The sequence below is a fragment of the Epinephelus lanceolatus genome, chromosome 22, assembly GCF_041903045.1.
Source record: "Epinephelus lanceolatus isolate andai-2023 chromosome 22, ASM4190304v1, whole genome shotgun sequence".
In the NCBI taxonomy this organism is placed as follows: Eukaryota; Metazoa; Chordata; class Actinopteri; order Perciformes; family Serranidae; genus Epinephelus; species Epinephelus lanceolatus.
The window spans coordinates 20,263,272-20,282,298 of NC_135755.1; the positions used below are offsets into that span (position 1 = coordinate 20,263,272).

Genomic DNA, 19,027 nt, shown 5'->3' on the forward strand with positions numbered 1-19,027 from the left:
CTTGTCTTTAGTAATATGAAAGGATCGATGCCACCGTTATGTCTGTGCATCAAACATAAGGCTACCGCTAGCAGCCTGATATCTGAGCAAAGCATAAAGACCGGGAACAAGGGGAAACAGCAAGCCTCACCTTCCAGAGCTTCTACAGCTCACCAAAAAGTGAGAAGAACAAACAATAGGCCACATCTCAATTGTTTAATCTGCGCAAAAAGCATAGAAATAGCAATTTCTGATTGTATAGAGGGTTATGTGGCGAACTATGTCTTGGCCAGGTGCAGTAACCTCCTAAAGTCTTGACTTCTTATTGAGCTTGCCAGGCAACCAGCGAAGATGATGGGTGCTGGTAGGCAGATTTTGTCACCTTCAGACTGAGCCAGGCATAGCACACTAGGTAGCCTACAGGAGCGGCAGTAGCTCAGTCCATAGGGACTTGGGTTGGGAACCAGAGGTTTACCGGCTCATGTCCGTGTCGGGATCAAGCATTAAGGCTGGACAAGTAGCTGGAGAGGTGCCAGTTCGCCTCCTAGGCACTGCCGAGGTGCCCTTGAGCAAGGCTAAGAACCCCCAAATGCTCAGGGTGCCTGTCCAAAACTATATTTTGTTATGATTAAAGAGTTGATAAGCCTACAACATTAGCTAGCTACCTCGCACACTAGCTAGTTGAAAAGTTCCCCTAAATCAAATTATATAGGGACGTCTCTACTACAGTACTATTAACCAAGGAAAATATGCTAAATCCATGCCCTACAGTTGAGTTTTTTTATGCTATTTCTTATGACGATACATTATTCAACACATTCTCACGCCAACCTCATCACATATTGATGTTTTTGGTCATGGACTTTCCACGTCCACATGAAACGTGAAAGGTACCCTGACTGTGTTGAGTACTGACGTTCTGGGACGGTGTTTCAAGTTCTGCCTGTTACATGCATTGTCTTCTTTCAAGATACACTTCTGTTTTCACAGGAAATTTAACATTTTCATACAACAGTACATACATACAACACCGCAAATTGACGTTTTTTTCCTTCAACAAACACACATGGTTAGGTTTAGGCAACAAAAGCACGTGGTTTGGCTTCATAATCTTACAGGACAAGAACACCACTCTCTCAGGCGAAAGTCGGTGTTTGTTGGACCCATCCACCATCCCTCCCGCCCTCTCCACTCAGTCTTTCGCTACCTTAACTTTCATCTTGTCCTGCCATGTTTCTCCATGATGCCACCGAGTGCTGTTAAACTATAATAGCAACCGGCCGCCTATCATGCCGACGTCAACGGGCGCCCTTTTTTCATGGTTTCTGACGCCCCAAGTCACTGCCCAGGCGCCAAATTTCGACAACTTTGGAGTGAGACCTGGCTCAGTTATTTTACACCACCAAGTAATTCAGTTCAGTTCATGTAAGCCTAGCACACACTCCCTTAAGCATCCAGCAGCTAGCCTATCGAAATTCCACTAAACTGGAGACAAAACTGTTTTTCTTCTTCTACATGTAGATCATACATAGATACAAGGCAACTATGTTCCTGTATCTATGGAGCCAGGCTAGTCTTTCCAATCTTTATGTTAAGCTTAGCTAACCAGCTTCTGGCTCCAGCCTTATTTTCAGCTTGCAAATGAGACAGTGGTATCAATCTTTTCGTGTTAGTCTCAACAATAAAGCAAATAAGCATATTTCCCAAAATGTCAAATTACTCCTTGAATAAAAGGTCACGAGTTTATCTCTTTCTAGCAAACCATTAATTTTGCAGGTATAAATATTGATAAAGTCATTCATAAAAGATCATTGAGTTCTCCCTCTTTAATAAATCAGCAGCAAAAGTTACTAAGTCTGCAGTTAAAAAGAGTTTGTGTAATAATTCATTAAGTAGATGGAAAAGCATTTTTTTTAACACTTAAGAACCCAAAAGCTGTTGTTATTTATGGGTTATAATTGACTACAATGCATTATTAAGCAATTAATGAATCATTAATGACGCCATTTCAGTACCCTAGCTGTCACTAACAAGCCAGTCATAAATTGTGATTTATTAGAAAGTGGTACAGCTTTTAAAAATAATTGCAGGTATACAGACTGCAGCAGCACATCAGCTAATGTGAGTCATATTGTAGCAGTGACACTCATGCATGATGCTCATTGGGATTAATGAAAAAGTTTTATTTCACATGGGAGCATTTACTCCAACCAGATTAAACTGGTTAGAGTTTGCACAGCAATGCTAGCCTGAGGCATGCGTGTTCCCAAAAACTTGATTTAAGGGAATTTGCCTCCAAAGCATTACAGCAGAGTCTCGACCACCCGGCTAGCGTCTTTTCTAAACTTGTTCTATCCTCTATCTTCCTTCCTTTCTTCCTTCTTCTCACTTGCTGTTTGTGTTTTCTACATAAAGCAGAAGAGAATAAAACTTAACTGTCAACATGTGATGTAAAATTGTTCTCTGCATCACCCTAGGGACATGAAGCAAAGAGCAGTCTACAACTTGTATTCCTCGTCTTGTGAAAACCTTTTTGCTCCAGATTTTTTATTATCATGCTTGACTTTTAGTGAAAACCCTTGAAAAAACTTGACTGAATAACCTCTGAAATGCAGAGTGGCTGCTGAAAATGACAACTGACATGCACATCATCTTAATCCATGCTGAAGGTTGTGAAAGTTTTGGTGTGTGCAGAGGCAGTCCTGTGTTTCCTCTGAAGTTTCGAGGCGTAATTACACTCAAAACGGGTGAGTTCCTATAGACGTTTTCCCGCTGCTGGCACTTTTTAGTTTAGCAGAGGGAAGATGTCAACAGCAATGATCCCAAATGCCATTAAAAAGTGAGCAAAATCTGTGGGTGGGTGGACTGCCTGCCCTCATATAAAAACACATCATTATCTTTTTGTATTTTGTGGTGCTGCGCCTGCTGTATATTAATTTGTATTCATGACTCTATATTCACAACTCCAAAAACACTCCCACGTTGCCTGCACTCGCTTAAATCTGACACCTGCCAAACTTTCTGTAAACTACTAACATTTTTGAATGAGTTTACCAGGCACGAAGGCTGTGCAGCAGAGTCTGGAGGCCATTACAGCTTACTGAGTGTTAAAGCAGACTCTATCACCCTGTAAATTCTACTGCTTCACCATATGGATACTGGATACTGTCTTGTTTAACTTAACATTGACCAGTAAGCCTGAGAACAATGAGGATATTACATACTGTTTTCCATTTTATTTGATCTAAAGCAGCATTAACTGATTAACAGATGCAGAGCAACATTAGCATTAGAGGTAGCTACTGATACTTGATTAAATTAAGGTACTGACTGACACAACCCAGTACCAAGTAGTATTAAAACTTCTCCAGTCAAACAATACCTGTATTTGATCCTCTTAGTGCCTGGGGACCGTCCCAACTCCCTGCCGAATCAAGAAACTTTCTGTTGCTGCCTTCACCAGCGAGTGGTCTATTTAATGTCTATGTTAGCACAAGCTAACACAGTAGCAGAGGCTAACATCCAACACCCCGCCGTTAAATGATACCAACAAACTCACACAGCCACCGAAACGACTCGACTACTAAACCTGTCAGGTAATGTTAGCCATGTGATGCTAACTGTTAGCCCTATCATTGGGTGTTTACAGTTGGACTCTCACCGACTGCCCTGATGCAAAGCTCACACTCCTGCAGCAGCAACTGCAGCAGATGTTTAAATGTATAGCTTTATTACCACAACTCCTTTCACATTATGGATATGAATTAAGTATTTTGTTGGTATCGCTATCTCTTTGAGGGTGCTGGTATGGGTACTAGTATCAGAATTTTTAAACATTACCTAGCCCTCATAAGTATTAATTTCTAGTTATGTTCCTGAAAACCTTTTTTTGTAGCTCCTTTGTTGGTTTCCATTAACTCCTGAAGGAAATATTTGGCTCTTTGGCTGACAAATGTTTCAATGTGTTCACTGGGCGGGATGCTAATTTGGTCCCTCCACTGTGTCAACCATTAATTCCTCACTGTCATTTCTTGTACACGAATCTCGATACCATGACTAAGTCTCAGTTTGTTTCAACCTGGTGTTAGGGTTGCAGATAATCAGTATTTCTTGATTATTCCATTAATCACATAAAAATGGCAGATAACAGTGTCCAGCCAACATTTGTGTATGGGGCCCATGTGGGTAGTAAATGGGCTGAAAAATGGGCCCTATATTGTACTGTCCATGTGTTCCATATTGGCCCCATGCCAACTGCCCCCATGGGTGGATTTGCACAAGTGGGGCTCCAAAATGGGCATTTTATCTGGGGCATACTTGGGTAAACCCACCCATGTGGACAAATGACATGGAGCCAATAAGGAACCTGTGGACTATCCCATATAGGCCCCATTTTTTCAGCCCATTTACTGAACCACAAAGGCCTCACATACAAACGTTGGCTGGGTGTCAAATGTCCATCCAAGTTTCCCTAAGTCCAAGTCTTGAGCTTTTTTATTCCATCTGTCTTTTACAGCACATTCCTCCTGTTGTGTGCCATAAAGCAATTTTATTCACATTAGTTTATTATAGTGTTATTTACAGAATTATTGATGCTCGAATGCTAACTGGAGCGCCTTTGATTTTGGTTTTCTGGTGCTCTTAAGGGTCCCACTCATGACCACATCTCCACATGTCAACACACAGAGGTTACCATTAACTTCTCTTTGGTGGGTGGGTAGGTGTTGACTGTCACCCAACCCTTTTGTGTCGCTAGGCAACCATATGCCACCAGCAAAGAATCCATATTGTCCCAGAGAGCAAGTTCAACCCAAAACTCTGCACCTCACTGACGCTGCTGTTCCACTGAGGCTGTCAGCGGGAGTGTGTGTGTGTGTGTGTGTGTGTGTGTGTGTGTGTGTGTGTGTGTGTGTATGTGAGCCAGAGGGATTTCAGGATGAGTGGGGAGTGGGTCAGGAGTGTGTTTTGGGGTAAAGGATTGGCTGAGGGGTTGTGAGGGGGATTTGTGTGTGTGTGTGTGTGTGTGTGTGTGTGTGTGTGTGTGTGCAGGGGAAGAAAGGAAGGGGGAGGTGGGGGTTAGGAATCTGTTTACAATGGCCTGAGGGAGAGTCGCCTAAGCTGCCAGAGAGGGAGAGACACAGATATCGAACGGGAGTGTGTAAGAAGAAGTCCAAGATGAGGAGAGAAAGGACAAGACGGAAAGAAAAGTAGAGTTGCAGAGAAGGAATGAATGAAAGGAGAGTGAGCCCCGCAACTCACGAGAGGATTAAAAACAAACTTAAGGAGTCTTTTAAGGTTCCTCGGCAGAAGCTGCGGTTGGAGTCACAGGAGGGAAACTGCAGGGTGATGCAAAGCAGCAGTCTTACTAGATCTCTGCTCTCAGCCATGCAAATAGGATATCTGGTGTGTGAGTTTGGGTTATGTGTTGTGTGTGTGTCTTTTATTCTTGAGTGCATGTGTGTGCAATGTTCTGTGCTGCAGAAAGTTGACACTAACTTACAGGCTCTTTTTTTCTCTGTGTGTGTGTGTGTGTGTGTGTGTGCAGATTTTGAGGAGCAGTTGTACGACACCAAGCTGACCGGTCAGACTTTCCGGCATCCATCCTCGCAGAGCTCCGACGACACGTCCACCTCGCTCAGCCGATCGCCCATCTCCCTCAACAACAAGAGACCTGACTTCATCTTCCTGGTAAACACACAAACACACACACACTGGCGTTGATGCTTATTTGAGCATCAGGCTCCCTCACACCAAATGTCATCTGTCTGGTAAACAAACACACACACAGGTATTAAAGTTTCATATACACATTAAATAATTCCCTCCTTACTTATTTTGTCAACCTTTCCCACAAAACCACGCACTGGTCCACCCCCTGTAGTCTGGAAAGCATCAGACTTCTTGCAGCCGAACACACACATACACCCACTCAGAAACCGAACCGTGTCCACCTCACTTATCTTTTTCACTTTTCTCCCTGAGCAGCCAGAGAGCAGCCTTCACATTCCCACTAAACTCACGCTAACTCACTCAGTCCCACTCCTTCTGCCCTCTATGCCCTTTTTTTCTCCCTCCTCCACTGTTTATTTCTGTGCTACAGTTTCTTTCAAAACTAATCCAACACTTTCTTTTCTTAGCTTAGTGACCCAGACATCAGACATTTACTGTATGTTACACACCTCATTTGAAAGGACAGTAGAGTGCACACTCCTGATGTATTTTTGTCCTAGTGGAGGCATATAAATGCATCTCTTCTTCCCTGAATAAACTGTTTTAAAATGCCGTTGGATCACCTGGACAATGCATCGTCACAAAACTGAACAGAGCTATTTTTCTGACCCCATGAAAGGTTGACTTAATATGAATCCAAAAACCACATATCATAATAAAACACTACCAGGGAACATTTAGAATGACTACTTTTAGTGTAAAGTTTTATAAGTACATTTAGCTGATGATACTTGTATTTAAGTAAGGGTTTGAATGCAGGATTTAAATTTCAGTGAAGTAATTCTAGAGCGTGGTATTAGTACTTTTACTTAGGATCTGAAAACTTCTTCCACTACTAAGAGTGTCTACTGAAATTGTTTGGCTGCACTGTAAATAGAATCATGAGTTGTTGCTGGGAAGGCAGCACTGTAATGTGGGATTTATACTTCTGCGCTGAATTAACGCCATACCTACGGCATACACTTGCATCCACGTAGAGCCTACGCTGTACCCTACACCGTAGCCTGACGTGCACCTCAGAAATGTAACCACATGTCTCGGCGACGCAGACCTCCTGTCTGTGTTTGTAAGCTGAAACCATTTCCCTCAGTGGAAAAATTATGAAAACAATAGAGCCTTGTGTGTGATTTATCCTGGCTTCATATGGGTAGAGGAAATCTCTGCTCGTTGCTACGCTAATTTATAGAATGTAAAATGCCATAGGCTTGTGCTAGGAATGTTAGCATGTTGTATTTGTTTGGAAAATGTGTTTAGTATAAGACAATTGTTTTGTTGGTGAATATTGTGAGTTGCAATAGAGCCAAACTTTGTAACGTTACCTTTGTTAAATGTTGCTGTTGTCCCTGGCTTCAAATGAGTAGAGGAAAAGTCCGCTAGCCACTAGGCTAACTTTTACAATGTAAAATGCCATAGGCTTGTGCTAATAACGTTAGCATGTTGTATTTGTGGGGAAAATGTGTCCAGATAAAGACAAGTGTTTGTCTGTGAATGCTGCGAGTTATAGTGAAGCTGATTTGTGTACTTGTGTTTGAAATTGTCTCTATTAAGCCATGTTTAATGTGTGTTTAATGTGTGTTTTGAATCTAATAAACTTCACAGCACTTCACAGATACCTCCGCCGCCAACTAGTGTTTTGGAGGTGTAACTTCAGAGTGACACAGACACACCACCGCACAAGTATAAATGCTCACAACGGCGTAGGCCATGTGCGTAGGCTACGGTATATGGTCTGCATAGAGCTGACACACAAGTAAAAATCCCTCTTAAGGTGTCAATGCTGCCACTGGTGTTCAACACATACTGTACTGTAGTTCAATAAGTGACACAATGCAGTAACAATATTCTTCCCAGTAGCTACCAAAGGATTATTTCAGTGTCACTAACACTGTTTCAGCTTAAATTCATGTTGTGACAAAATACCTCATCGCCTTTGTTATTATCCCTTTTATATAAATGATTAAAGCTGAATTATCCAGAAACTATTATACAGTATGTGCAACCCCCCGTTAGATTTGTCAGAATTAGTCATCATCCTTTTTGACACTCTCAGCAGGTTTCCACAAACACACGCCAAATCACGTACTGTCTTCCAGATAAAAATATCACTGATACTTCATCAGAAATTAAATCAGCAAATGGCATCAGGGCTTTCTGTAAGTCAGCTAATGCTTATTGAAACAGTGGAGAGGTAACTAAATGTACGACTTAAGCTGTATTGATTTAATTGATTTGTTGTATTTTGGTATGAAGTATCTACAAAGGATCAAACCTGAACACATGGATGAGGCAGACTCTGCAGTGAGTTCATCTCTATTTCCACTCTTTCCGTCTCTGCCTTAGCTGCTAATAGCTCTCAGGCTATTTCCCCAAACTGTGTCATTATGGCAGCTTGATGGACTCCCACGGTGATTCTACTGCAAGATGGCTGCACACTTCCTGCATATTGACGCTCTGTTCCTTCAGCAAGCTGTTAAACAGCTCTGTTAAGTTAATGCCTCTCTCTCTGTTTGGGCTAATTTCAATTAGACTTTGGCAGATTCCCACGAGATAACTTGGATTTAGATTCCTACAGTACATACACGTGGTTTCTCGCATGTATTTCATCAGAGAGGATAGACTGGAGTGTTTCCTGCACTGCAGCAGCCCCGAAGCACCTTTGCCTTGCTTTAGGGCTCTTTGGCAGAGATGGTTGATACCTTCAATTTAACACCAGACAGGTGACAGTTCCCTCCCAGCTGGGATTACATCTTCCTGTTGACACAAGGGACCGAACTAGCAATGTCTCTGCTACCTGGCAGCCTCTGGCCCTGCTGGCTAATCAGATCTAAACTGATATTTCCCACATTTCTGCTTCACTTCTTTTACTTCTTTGCCATGTTTTCTGCTCTCCTGTGAATCGTCACCTTTGAGCATTTTTCCTCTCTCTGTTCTCCGTCTTTTACAATTTACAATTTACAATTTCACAATTCTCTCCTCCAACTAGAAGACAGGTGAAAATAAGATGTGTTTTTCACTTTTATTCTCTCTTTCTAGCCCTCCTCGTCTTATCTGCTTTTCCGTTGCTTTCTCCCACTGGCATTGAAGCAGCTTAAAGAGGGCAGAACATTTTATTTTGGTGGAAGTAGACAAGTAGATGACCTCCGCCAGGCTGTCTCGTCTGCTCAGCCGTATTGATTTTGGCTTTAATTGAATTTAGAGTTTATTTAGTTTTTTGTGTTTGAGCCAATTCAACGAGAAAAAAGCCCCTATTGTCTAATTTTCAGAGTAGCTCGGGCATAAAACAGAAAAACTTTCAAAGAAGTTTAAAGTATGGTATGAGACAATTGAATCTGAGGAAGTGCTGAGAGAAAAATCAAGTTGGGAACATGGCTGCATTAAGATGCTGAAATGCCTAAAAAATTGGATTTCACTACAGAAATGTCCTTTGTTTCTCAGACTATTCACATCTGTTGTACAGTTTTGGTGCATAAAATAGTGTTTTTAAAGCAGCATTTCAGACGACTGAAACCATTCACATAGATTTTGTTTGAAGCCATGACCAGGCTGAGCCCTTAATCTCATTAATCTGACTGACTGGTATTGTGTGAATACAAAGAGAAACAATATAATTTTCTGCATTGGAAACATGAAAGCTCACTCATCAAAGCTATATTTTAAAGTGGCACTGATTAATGTGCTCGTGTTAATAATGGAAAATTGACTCATGTGAAAGGGGGTGCTCATAAATGTAATGACAAACCCAAAGAACAATATCACCCGACTTTGCAAAGAGTTTAAGCATCCGTCAGAGTTAGCGACCAAGTTAGTTTCTAGCTAGTGAACCAAACATTGGAGGCATTAAATGCTGCCACTGTGATGTCACCCACTCATTTGTGGACTGCTGTTCTGAAGCCTCGAGTTCAGCATTTCGGCCATCGCCATCTTGGTTTTTTTGGAGCCAGAAGTGACCAAATTTGGACAAGAGACTTGAGCAGTGGAGAAGCGAGGGGGGGGGATGGGGGATCTGACTCAAACACTGTAGTCTTGCCTCACAGAAAGCCTGTCACTTAAGTAGCCCCGCCCTTACATATTCGTAACTTTAAGCCTTAACAAACTGTAAACGGTTCAGTTATATAAAAATTCACCTCCATTTAGCTGTCATGGATGTTGAAATTAGTCATGGAGAGCAATACAGTTTTTATACCAGGCTGTAAACATGTTTACTTGTGCTGTTTGGTTGGTCTTTTTAACATGGAGGTCTGTGGAGATTAACTCGCATCTTGAGCCAGCCTCTAGTGGCAGTTTGAGGAACTGCAGTTTTTTGGCACTTCCACGTTAGCTTTATTCTTCAGCCCCAGAGGTTGCTGCTTGGAACCAACACAGTCTCACAGAAATATGTGAAATGGACACGACCTCTTAACAACTTATAACACGGTGGTGGGTACAAAATGCAATCAAATTACATGCAGGCAACATGAAAACACCACCAATGCAAAGTTTATTACAAACAGTCGCAGTTTCAAGTATCTTATTAGTGTGGATAACGTTGTGAAACAGTCGCATTTTGGTTAGGTTTAGGGAAAGACAAACACTTGGATATGTTAAGAATACAAAAAAAGTGTCTTAGGAAGTTTTGGAGTTTAGGAAAAGATTGTATTTTTGGTCAAAATAATAGATACGTAAACATAGATACGTAGAGTCTGTAAAGTTACCAAACTATGTTGACTTTTGGTTTCACACCAACTTGGTCTCACTCCAAAGTTGTTGAAAACTGACACTTGGGCAGCAACTTCCTGTGTCATACACCACTGAAAAAGCCGTCCTTTCATGTCAGCATGATACACAGCTGGTTGGCATTATTCTAGAACGGTGCCCAGTGGCGTCAGGGGGTATTGCGGTGGGACAACAAGGAAAGTTTAGGGGACGAGATGTCCGAGTAGGATGGGCAAGAGGGGTGGTGGATGGCTCCAACAATCACTGACTTTCAGCTGGGAGATCAATGTTCGCTTCCGGTTTGAATGTTGAGTCAAACCCCGTTCTTTTTTCCTTGACATAACCGTGTGCTTTTGTTGCCTAAACCCAACCACGTGTGTTTATTGTTGAATGAAAAAAAACTTCAATTTGCGGATTTATTTTGACAGAGACTATTCAAACTGTACATTTCCCGTTAAAAACGTGTGTATTTGTATAAAAGTGTATTTTAAAAACAGACAGTGCATATAACAGGCAGAATTTGACACGACATCCCAGAATGTCAACAACCGACGCAACCAGGGTACCTTCCTTGCACGTAATTTCTCGACATAGAAAGTCCATGACCAAACATCAATATGCGATGAAGTCGGAGACAAACAGTGGTCTCCTGTTTGACCCATCTACCACTCCCATCCTCCCTACTCTGACTGTCTTGCTCTTTTTACCCTCATTGATATTGTTTTCATATTGCCAGCATGTGATTTTAACACATTTTGTGCCAACCACCATGCACTGTTAAGAGTTTGTGTCCATTTCATGTATTTCTTTGAGACTGGAAAGTGAACACAGTGCAGCATTTAGCAGCTATTCCCTCATGAGTTGGTGGGGACCAAAACAGAGCTCAAAGGAAAGTGAATATTGGACTTACATTTGCCCTGTATCCAGAGAGACATCTCCCAGTGAATGAATATATTGCTCTGTATCTGCTGTGTGTAAATAGGTGACTGTTTGCTAACACATGCCATTTATAATGTGATTATGTCAGTGTTGCGTTTACAGCTTGTTGCAAAAGAAACAGTTTAAGCTCACCACTTCTCACACTGCTTTCTTCTTCCTCTAGCCGGCGTCCAAACAGCTCTACGACGATGAAACCACCTCCTCAGTGTTTGGACTGAGGTCCGTGACCGACCCGTCTCCCTCCCCGTCCCCGTCACCCTGCGGCTCTGATCGCCCCCCGCTGGGTTGGAGTAGTAACAACAGCAGCTGCAGCACCGCCACTTCTGTTACCACCGGACCGCCTGTTGCAGACAAACCACGCTGGCAGCTCGGGAGACGCACACCGGGTCACTTCTTACCACTCGACATCACAGGTACGATAAAACAAAAGTAAGGGGTTATATTTGGAGTAATTAGGTACTTTATTGATGTTGCTTTTCATAGGGTTATTTTTTCCACATATTGTATTTCTCTAATTTAGATTAAGCTGAAATTAATTCCCCTCGCAGGAAAATACAAATGAAGTTGAAAAGGAGAACACTGATGACACACCCTTTTATTTGTGATAAAGGGCACATTCAGAAGTTGCTGATGTAAAGGTGCCTTTTTGGAGTTTTTTTTATTTGCTGTTTTTGTAAATATCACTGTAAAGTTAATGATATGCAACAGATTCCATCAGTATTCTTCGAACCAACTGAACCACCAGGATGTTTTCAAGGAAACAAAGTTATTGAGGTAGCACTGCATGAAAAATTCTAGACAAAATAAGTATAGACAGCATAAATTTCCTAGTTCTTGCCTTAGAAGTCTTTGGATTGGCACAGCTACAGTATCTCAAGGAATTCATGAATGTTTCATTGCCTGGACCAGACTGATCCTGAGCCATCAAAGTGGTAGAAGAGTTTGCTGTATTTAAATGGGTATGTGTAAACACAGGCGACTGGCATCCAGCCTGTGAAGTGCTGGTGATTATCCAATCAAAGTGCAAGATGCTTATACAGTATGCTCAAGCTGTCTTGTTGTTGATATTCCAAGCTGGTGCTTGAACGATGGGTTGATTAATTTATTGGTGGACATATTTGGATGTAGGATTGAGTTTTTGAGTCTTTTATCAGGCGACAAGGTCACACATGCTCCGGTTCTCAAATGCGAGAATCTGCTGCTTTTCTCTGTTTTATATCATTGTAAAGAGAATATTTTTGGGTTTTGAACTGTTGGTTGGACAAAATAAGCACTTCAAAGACTCTTGGAGCTTGTTTTGTGCATTTTCTGACATTTTATAAGTGGTAAATGGACTACTTTATGCTTTTCTAGTCTTAGCAACCACTGAAAGGTCTTTACAACACAAGCACCATTCACCTATTCACACACACACATTCATAAACTGGTGGCCAAGGCTACCAGACAAGGTACCTGCTTATCAGATAAACATTCACATGCTTTTACACACCCAAAGCACAGCCATCAGTAGCAATTTGGGTTTCAGTATCTTGCTCGATTTGGTGCGACTTCTGCAGTGATTGGAGCACTGTGCCAGACAGTTGTGGTGAAGAGGGAGCTGAGCTGGAAGGCGAAGCTTTGGCTTTACTGCTCCATCTATGTCCCACCCTATGGTCATGAGCTCTGGGTAGTGACCAAAAGAATGAGGTTGCGGATACAAGCGGCCAATATTAGCTTACTCCGTGGGATGGCTGGGCTCAGCCTTAGAGATAGGGTAAGGAGCTCGGACATCCGGAGGGAGCTCGGAGTAGAGCTGCTGCTCCTTCGTGTCAAAAGGGGTCAGTTGAGGTTGTTCAGGCATCTGATTAGGATGCCTCCCGTTAGAGGTGTTCCAGGCACGTCCCACTGGTAGGAGGCCCCGGGGCAGACCCAGAACACGCTGGAGGGATTACATATCTCGTCTGGTCTGGGAACACCTTGGGGTCTGCTGCCCCCGCAACCTGGCCCCAGATAAGCGGATGAAAATGGATGGATGGATATCTTGCCCGAGCAAAACAAGTAATCGATTAATTACAAAAACAGTAAATACAGTAACCAGAAATGAAAATATTTATCAGTTGCAGCCTTGTTCAAAAGGTCTCATGGTAATCAGTGAGTGAGTAGGAGTCAACTGAGGAAGAGTTGGATGGAGGTGAATTATAGTGGGCTGTCGGGGGGGAAGGTGAGGCACTTGTTGTCAGAGTGTTGGCTCCAGCCAGATGCCTTCAAGCATTACTGGGTTTTATTGGAATTCATGGTCTCAATATGAAAGTTCTCTGACAAGCAACCTCAAATTAAATAAATTAAGACCTGAAATGAGATTGTATTGGAAATGATGAGAATCAGCATTTGGCAGCTGTTGGATGGCTCTTGATGTCTGATTTGAAAAATCCACTTTGCAGCGTATAAACAGCTGCTACAGGGGATGATTTTTTTTGTGTTTTCCTGCTGTTGCCGTCATTGTTTTTTGTAGTAAAAGAAAAAAACATTGCTGCCTTTGTACACACTTAATGCCTCAGAGCAAAAATCTGATTCACACGTTCGGCGCTGTTCTCAAGGGAGCTGGTTCTTCCTGTGGTGGTTGTAAAAGTGAGAGTCATGGGAAATTAGGCGGAGGGAAAATGCTTAATATATGTGAGTTTTAGTCTCTTTCGAGGTCAGTATAATTTGTCTGACTTGCTGTAACCATTGCTTCACTGTTGGGGAAGTAGTAGAAAAACACAGATGACATAGAACTCTGATTTTAACAATATCTGTGTAATCACAAATAACCTCCTAAATGCTAAAAATGGTCGCCATGTGAGCTTATATTTTCTAAAATAAGTAGAAATTCTTAGGGAAATACTGTGTGTGCTGCAGCCCTGCACCACAAACATGATTGTAGGGGAGACTGGGGGCAATTGAAACTTATTTAATTGCACCAAGAACCATGAAACTCATCATGCACATGGTCTGTGATGATCCCTCTCTGCCTGCCAGAGGAGAAACTGATGTCTCATACCTGATATGATTAATTAAACTGTTTAATTAAACTGGACTTAATTGCTCAATGGATTTTATTCAGTATTAAGTGTACTGTATAATCTCTTCTGGACAGGTCGTCAGACTATCACAGGGCTGACACATAGAGACAGAAAACCATTTGCACTCACATCTACAGTCCAGTTAATCTAAACTGTATGTCTTTGGACTGTGGGAGGAAACCGGAGTACCCACTCAAAACCTTCACTTACACAGGGAGAACGCTCGCTCTGGGTTCAACCCAGGAATCCTCTTGCTGTGAGGCAACAATGCTAACCACTATAGCAATAACAATCAGTAACAATTAATTACAATCTCTAGCCCTTTCTAGATGGGAATTGTGCAAATTTGCAGGAAAGCCCAATCAGTCTTTTTTCAGCATTTGCAGTATAAAACAAAATCTGGGAGTGTGGCAAAATGCCGCCTACCTACTTTTGTTTTGTTGGGGCAATGGGGGGCGTGAGCAAGTAACAAAACGTGTGGCTCAGCATGTGACGTAAACAGTGACATGGGAGGGAAGCTGCGGCTAGTCAGGCGGCGATAGTCAGGCGGCAAGTCTCTCGTAAATCAGCCCATTCATCACCATTCCCATCATCTGACGGTTAATGGCCCCTTCGTTTGTGAGGACAAGGAGGGCGCACAATGCCTTGTCTCCCCAGTTGCTCATCTTTACAGTGTCTGTCAGGTTTGTGTTTCCCTCTTGCTACTAGCTGCTAATTCCTGCTATCAGCTGTTTCCTGTTTATCCACCGCCAGTGGTTCGCACGTGCGGCGTCATCAACAGCTCCTCCCGTTGCAGAGGGCTAAACTAAAAGGGTTCCGCCAATGTGTCTACCCTACGAGGCGGAAAATTGGGCACCTCGAATCAAGTCGCCATTCTGCCTCTGTGTGTATATAAACGCTCACAGTTTGCCGGCAAAACAGCCCAACATTTGCAGAAAATCTGGCAGTGTAAAAGGGGCTTCTGTTACATGGTGGATGATCTCGTCCTCTGCTTGGAGGGTAAAGAGCTCCCCAATTTGCAGACATTTGTCCAGTGTTCTTATTGGAGTTAGCTGCTAACTGCTTCTAGCCACTGTTTAGATCTCTCGTGGCTGGTTGCACGCATAACATGTTGTCAAAATGTCACACGTCCTGCAGGCTGACCCGTTTATACGGACATTGTTTTGGTTCTGTTACTACTTATGCTGCCAGCCTAAGGGTGAGACAACTGTCCCCCCATTCTGCTCTGCTACCTTTTTTACAGAATGGTGAGGTGGCTTGATGATGCAAAATACACACCCTAGACAGGCAATGTAAAATGGGCTGTAGTTGACATTTTCCCTGTTTTTAACAGCAGTGGTTGTTAATTATTGTCATTAGATTAAGACCCTCTTCCCTGAAAAAAGGATATTGCAAAAACTGTCAATTTAGGAACAATAATTTCACAGTTTCAAGCTAAAATAAACAAAGTGTGTTTTCCATTAGTAAAGAAAATAATTTATATATCATTATAATCAATGAACATGAAATGTCGGTCTACCCCCAATTATAGAATGACTCGTAAACTAAAAACTTGACTCATTATAAAACATATTTGCATTACCGTGCAGTTAAATATAGAAAATCTACTTAAATGTACCCACCAGGCTGTGCCTTCCTCCCAGTTGCTTGTAATTTAAGAATTAAAGCGTCTTCTCCTGCTGCAGTCAGTGTACATTACCTTATCAGTGACATTCCCAAATGTAATTGGATCACATAAATGCATTGGCTCTCCCCAGGTGCTAGTTTGCGATATTAGAAACTCAACTATCATGCCAATCCCTTTTTTTACATTCATTTCTCCTTTTTTTAAAATAAGAGAAAGGAAAAAATAAACAGCAAATCTCATTCAGTTCGGAGGATACTTTTGAGTGTAGGCGTGCAGAAACATATTCAAATGTAGTGGGTGTTTTTAATGTTACTTATTAAATCCACTTTTGTGGTGAAAAAAGCCCCACTTAATAGAGGATGTAGAAAGTAATAAAAAATTGGCAGGAAACTCAGTGTTTCTGCTGGAAAGTTTCAACACTGTGTTACTTTGGTGCTTGAACGGTGTGCATATTCATGCCAAAAGTCATAGCTCACAGGTTACACTGGGTGATGTAGACATGCTCTACTTTCACACACACGTACACACACGCGCACACACAGATTCCCACTTTACACAAGTTTGAGCTTTAAGGGTGAAAACGCCGCAGAAACAAGATTTGACGTCGAGAACATTTTCTTCTTATGATCACATTCGCTATCGCCCTCACCCATCTCTGGCAGTCAGCTCTGCTTTGTCTGTGTGTGTGTGTGATTGTGTGTGTGTGCTGTCAGAGCTGTTAGTATGCTGTGGTCATCCTCGGCAGCATCGTTCTGACACTCCTGCTTCCACTCGTCTCAGCCGAGCCTCCTCCTTGTTTACTTTGTGTGCGTGTGTGTGCGTGTCCTCCTGGTTTTTGGCATAGCAACTGCTTCGTCACCAGGTGCCTCTCCCCTCCTTCTCCCGCATATGCATCTATAGTTAAATATCTCTTCCTCCCACTCTCCCTCTCTCCCCTCTGTCTCCCGCTCCTCACCCACTGTGTAGTAGAGTAGAAGGTCAGGTATAATGATGCATGCCTGTGGCGTTGTACTTGGTGGGTATTCACTTCCTTCTGAGAGGAAGACATAGACACAGGGAGAGGAAGAAGAGAGGAGGCAAAGGGAGAAGATGAGGGAGAGAGGTAGAGGGATAATAGAGTTAGTAGAAAGAGGAGTACTTTAAGGACAAGACCTTTATTCTGTATTTTTCTTATTGTCAAAAAAGCCCTTGAAAAAGAGAAATGGTTTTGTCCGTCTCTAAATTCTTCCTGACTTCTCAAACCTGTCTGCGGCTCTCAGCCTTGAGCCTACTGGCTCCTACTGAGGCGTAAATCTTTGAAAATAGGTCAGTAACTTCCTGCAACAGCTGGGCACTGTAGTTTGTAATAAACATTACTCAAAAACAAGTGCAAAGTGTGTTTGTAGGGGACTTTTTCCAGCTGAGGATTAATATACACTTGGTGCTCAAGTGGGTATTCACAAGGGCTGCCCTCGACTAAGGATTTTCCCAGTCAACCAATAGCCGTCATTTACGGCCATTAGGCAACTAGTCGCCTGCAAGTTTATGATATTAATTCAATTATCTAATAATATAGTTTGGTTTGAGTTGAAGGTGTGAGAAAGAATAGTGTCAGTAACATTGTTAACACTGTGCTACATTACAGAGAAATACAAAACCGTACTAATGAACCTTCATTAATATAGGCCTATATTTTATCTACAAGTGCACGTCACACACTGAGCAAGCCGCCTCAGAATCATTTCATAAGTCAGATAGCTACTTCAGCAGGTTTGATAGGGATGTTCAGGTGGATGATGAAGAGGAGAATGTGGACCGCACACAGAATGTGGAGACAGGGCGGGAGTGGTGACAACCAGATAAGTAACTCCAGTGGAGAGACGCAAAGGATGAAACGTCTTTTAATCTTGTCACGTATTGGGAATTTTTTGCAACAAATCGGAATCACAAGGCTTGTGTGTGTAACAATTTTTTTTCGAATGACAGATTCAAATAAACATGCATCCAAGAAAAACGGACTCAGTGTGCAAAGACTTCCTTTTTCTTTGAATTAGCCGCTAACTGCTAACAGCTACTTTTTAAATCCCCTGTGGTGGGTTGCATGTGTAACACGTCCTCAAAACCTCACACCTGTGCTGCCCGATCCCGCCTTGCAGGCTGTTGTGTTTATACAGACACTGTTAGGCTTGAAGGCGAGACCACTCTGTCCCCCCATTCCGTGATTGTACCTTATGTACAGAACAGCAAGGCGACATCACGGCGTGATATTCCTTAAAAGAGGCATATGAGTCAGATCCACCTCTCGCTCCTCCACAGCTGCACCCTCTCATCCAAATACGTTCACTTCTAGCTTCAAAAATTCAAGATGGCGACGGCTGAAATGTCAAAATGTGAATCCACAAACCAATGGGTGATGTCATAGTGGTTACGTCCATTATATTATACAGTCTATGGTATTTACAGCAGCAGTAGGGTGTGTGGGATTGAGTCCAAATAAACTACAGCGTGTGTGTTCATGGTGATGAAGGAAGGTGTCAGACAGTGCAACAGTGTGGCTCATTGATTCTGGACAGCAACAGAAGTCTACAGCACGGAGCTCTTTCAGGCTTTGGATACACAGTCAATACTTGTTAACAGGATCAATATGTTGTTTTGCTTTGTTGACAGTGACAAAAATAATATCGTCTATCACCCGATTTCTCCAGCTCGTTACCGTGACACCCAGTCTCTTACCCTTCCATCTCTCTCGTTCGCTCTCTTTCTCTGTAAACCAGCGAACAGGTAGCTTTGCAGCCAGCTTGCTGTTGCCATGGCAACTCGCCACTCTTCCTCTCTCCTCCCTAAAAAGAAGAAGCAAAAAAAAGAGAAAAGAAACAGTAGCGAGAGGAAAAGAGAGGAAGTGAGTGAAAGTGACGCCAGAAGGAAGAAGAAGGGAGCCGTAGTAGAGAGGTGAAGAGGAGGAGGAGGAGGAGGAGGAGAGGGAAAATGCAGCTGGAGGAGAGACGTGATGAGAGGAGAGGAAGATGGAGGGATACAGGAT

General features: G+C 42.5%; 1 protein-coding gene across 5 annotated transcripts in view; it reads left to right on the forward strand.

Annotated features, from left to right (window-relative positions):
• The window catches only part of nhsl2 (NHS-like 2), a 222,453-nt gene that overhangs the window by 182,318 nt on the left and 21,108 nt on the right, over positions 1–19,027 (forward strand). For all 5 annotated transcript variants that reach the window (XM_033609311.2, XM_033609312.2, XM_078164060.1 and 2 more), the window contains exons 3-4: positions 5,525–5,667; positions 11,504–11,753. In XM_033609311.2, coding sequence (XP_033465202.2) covers positions 5,525–5,667; positions 11,504–11,753 — 393 coding nt within the window. The remainder of the gene's footprint in view (positions 1–5,524; positions 5,668–11,503; positions 11,754–19,027) is intronic.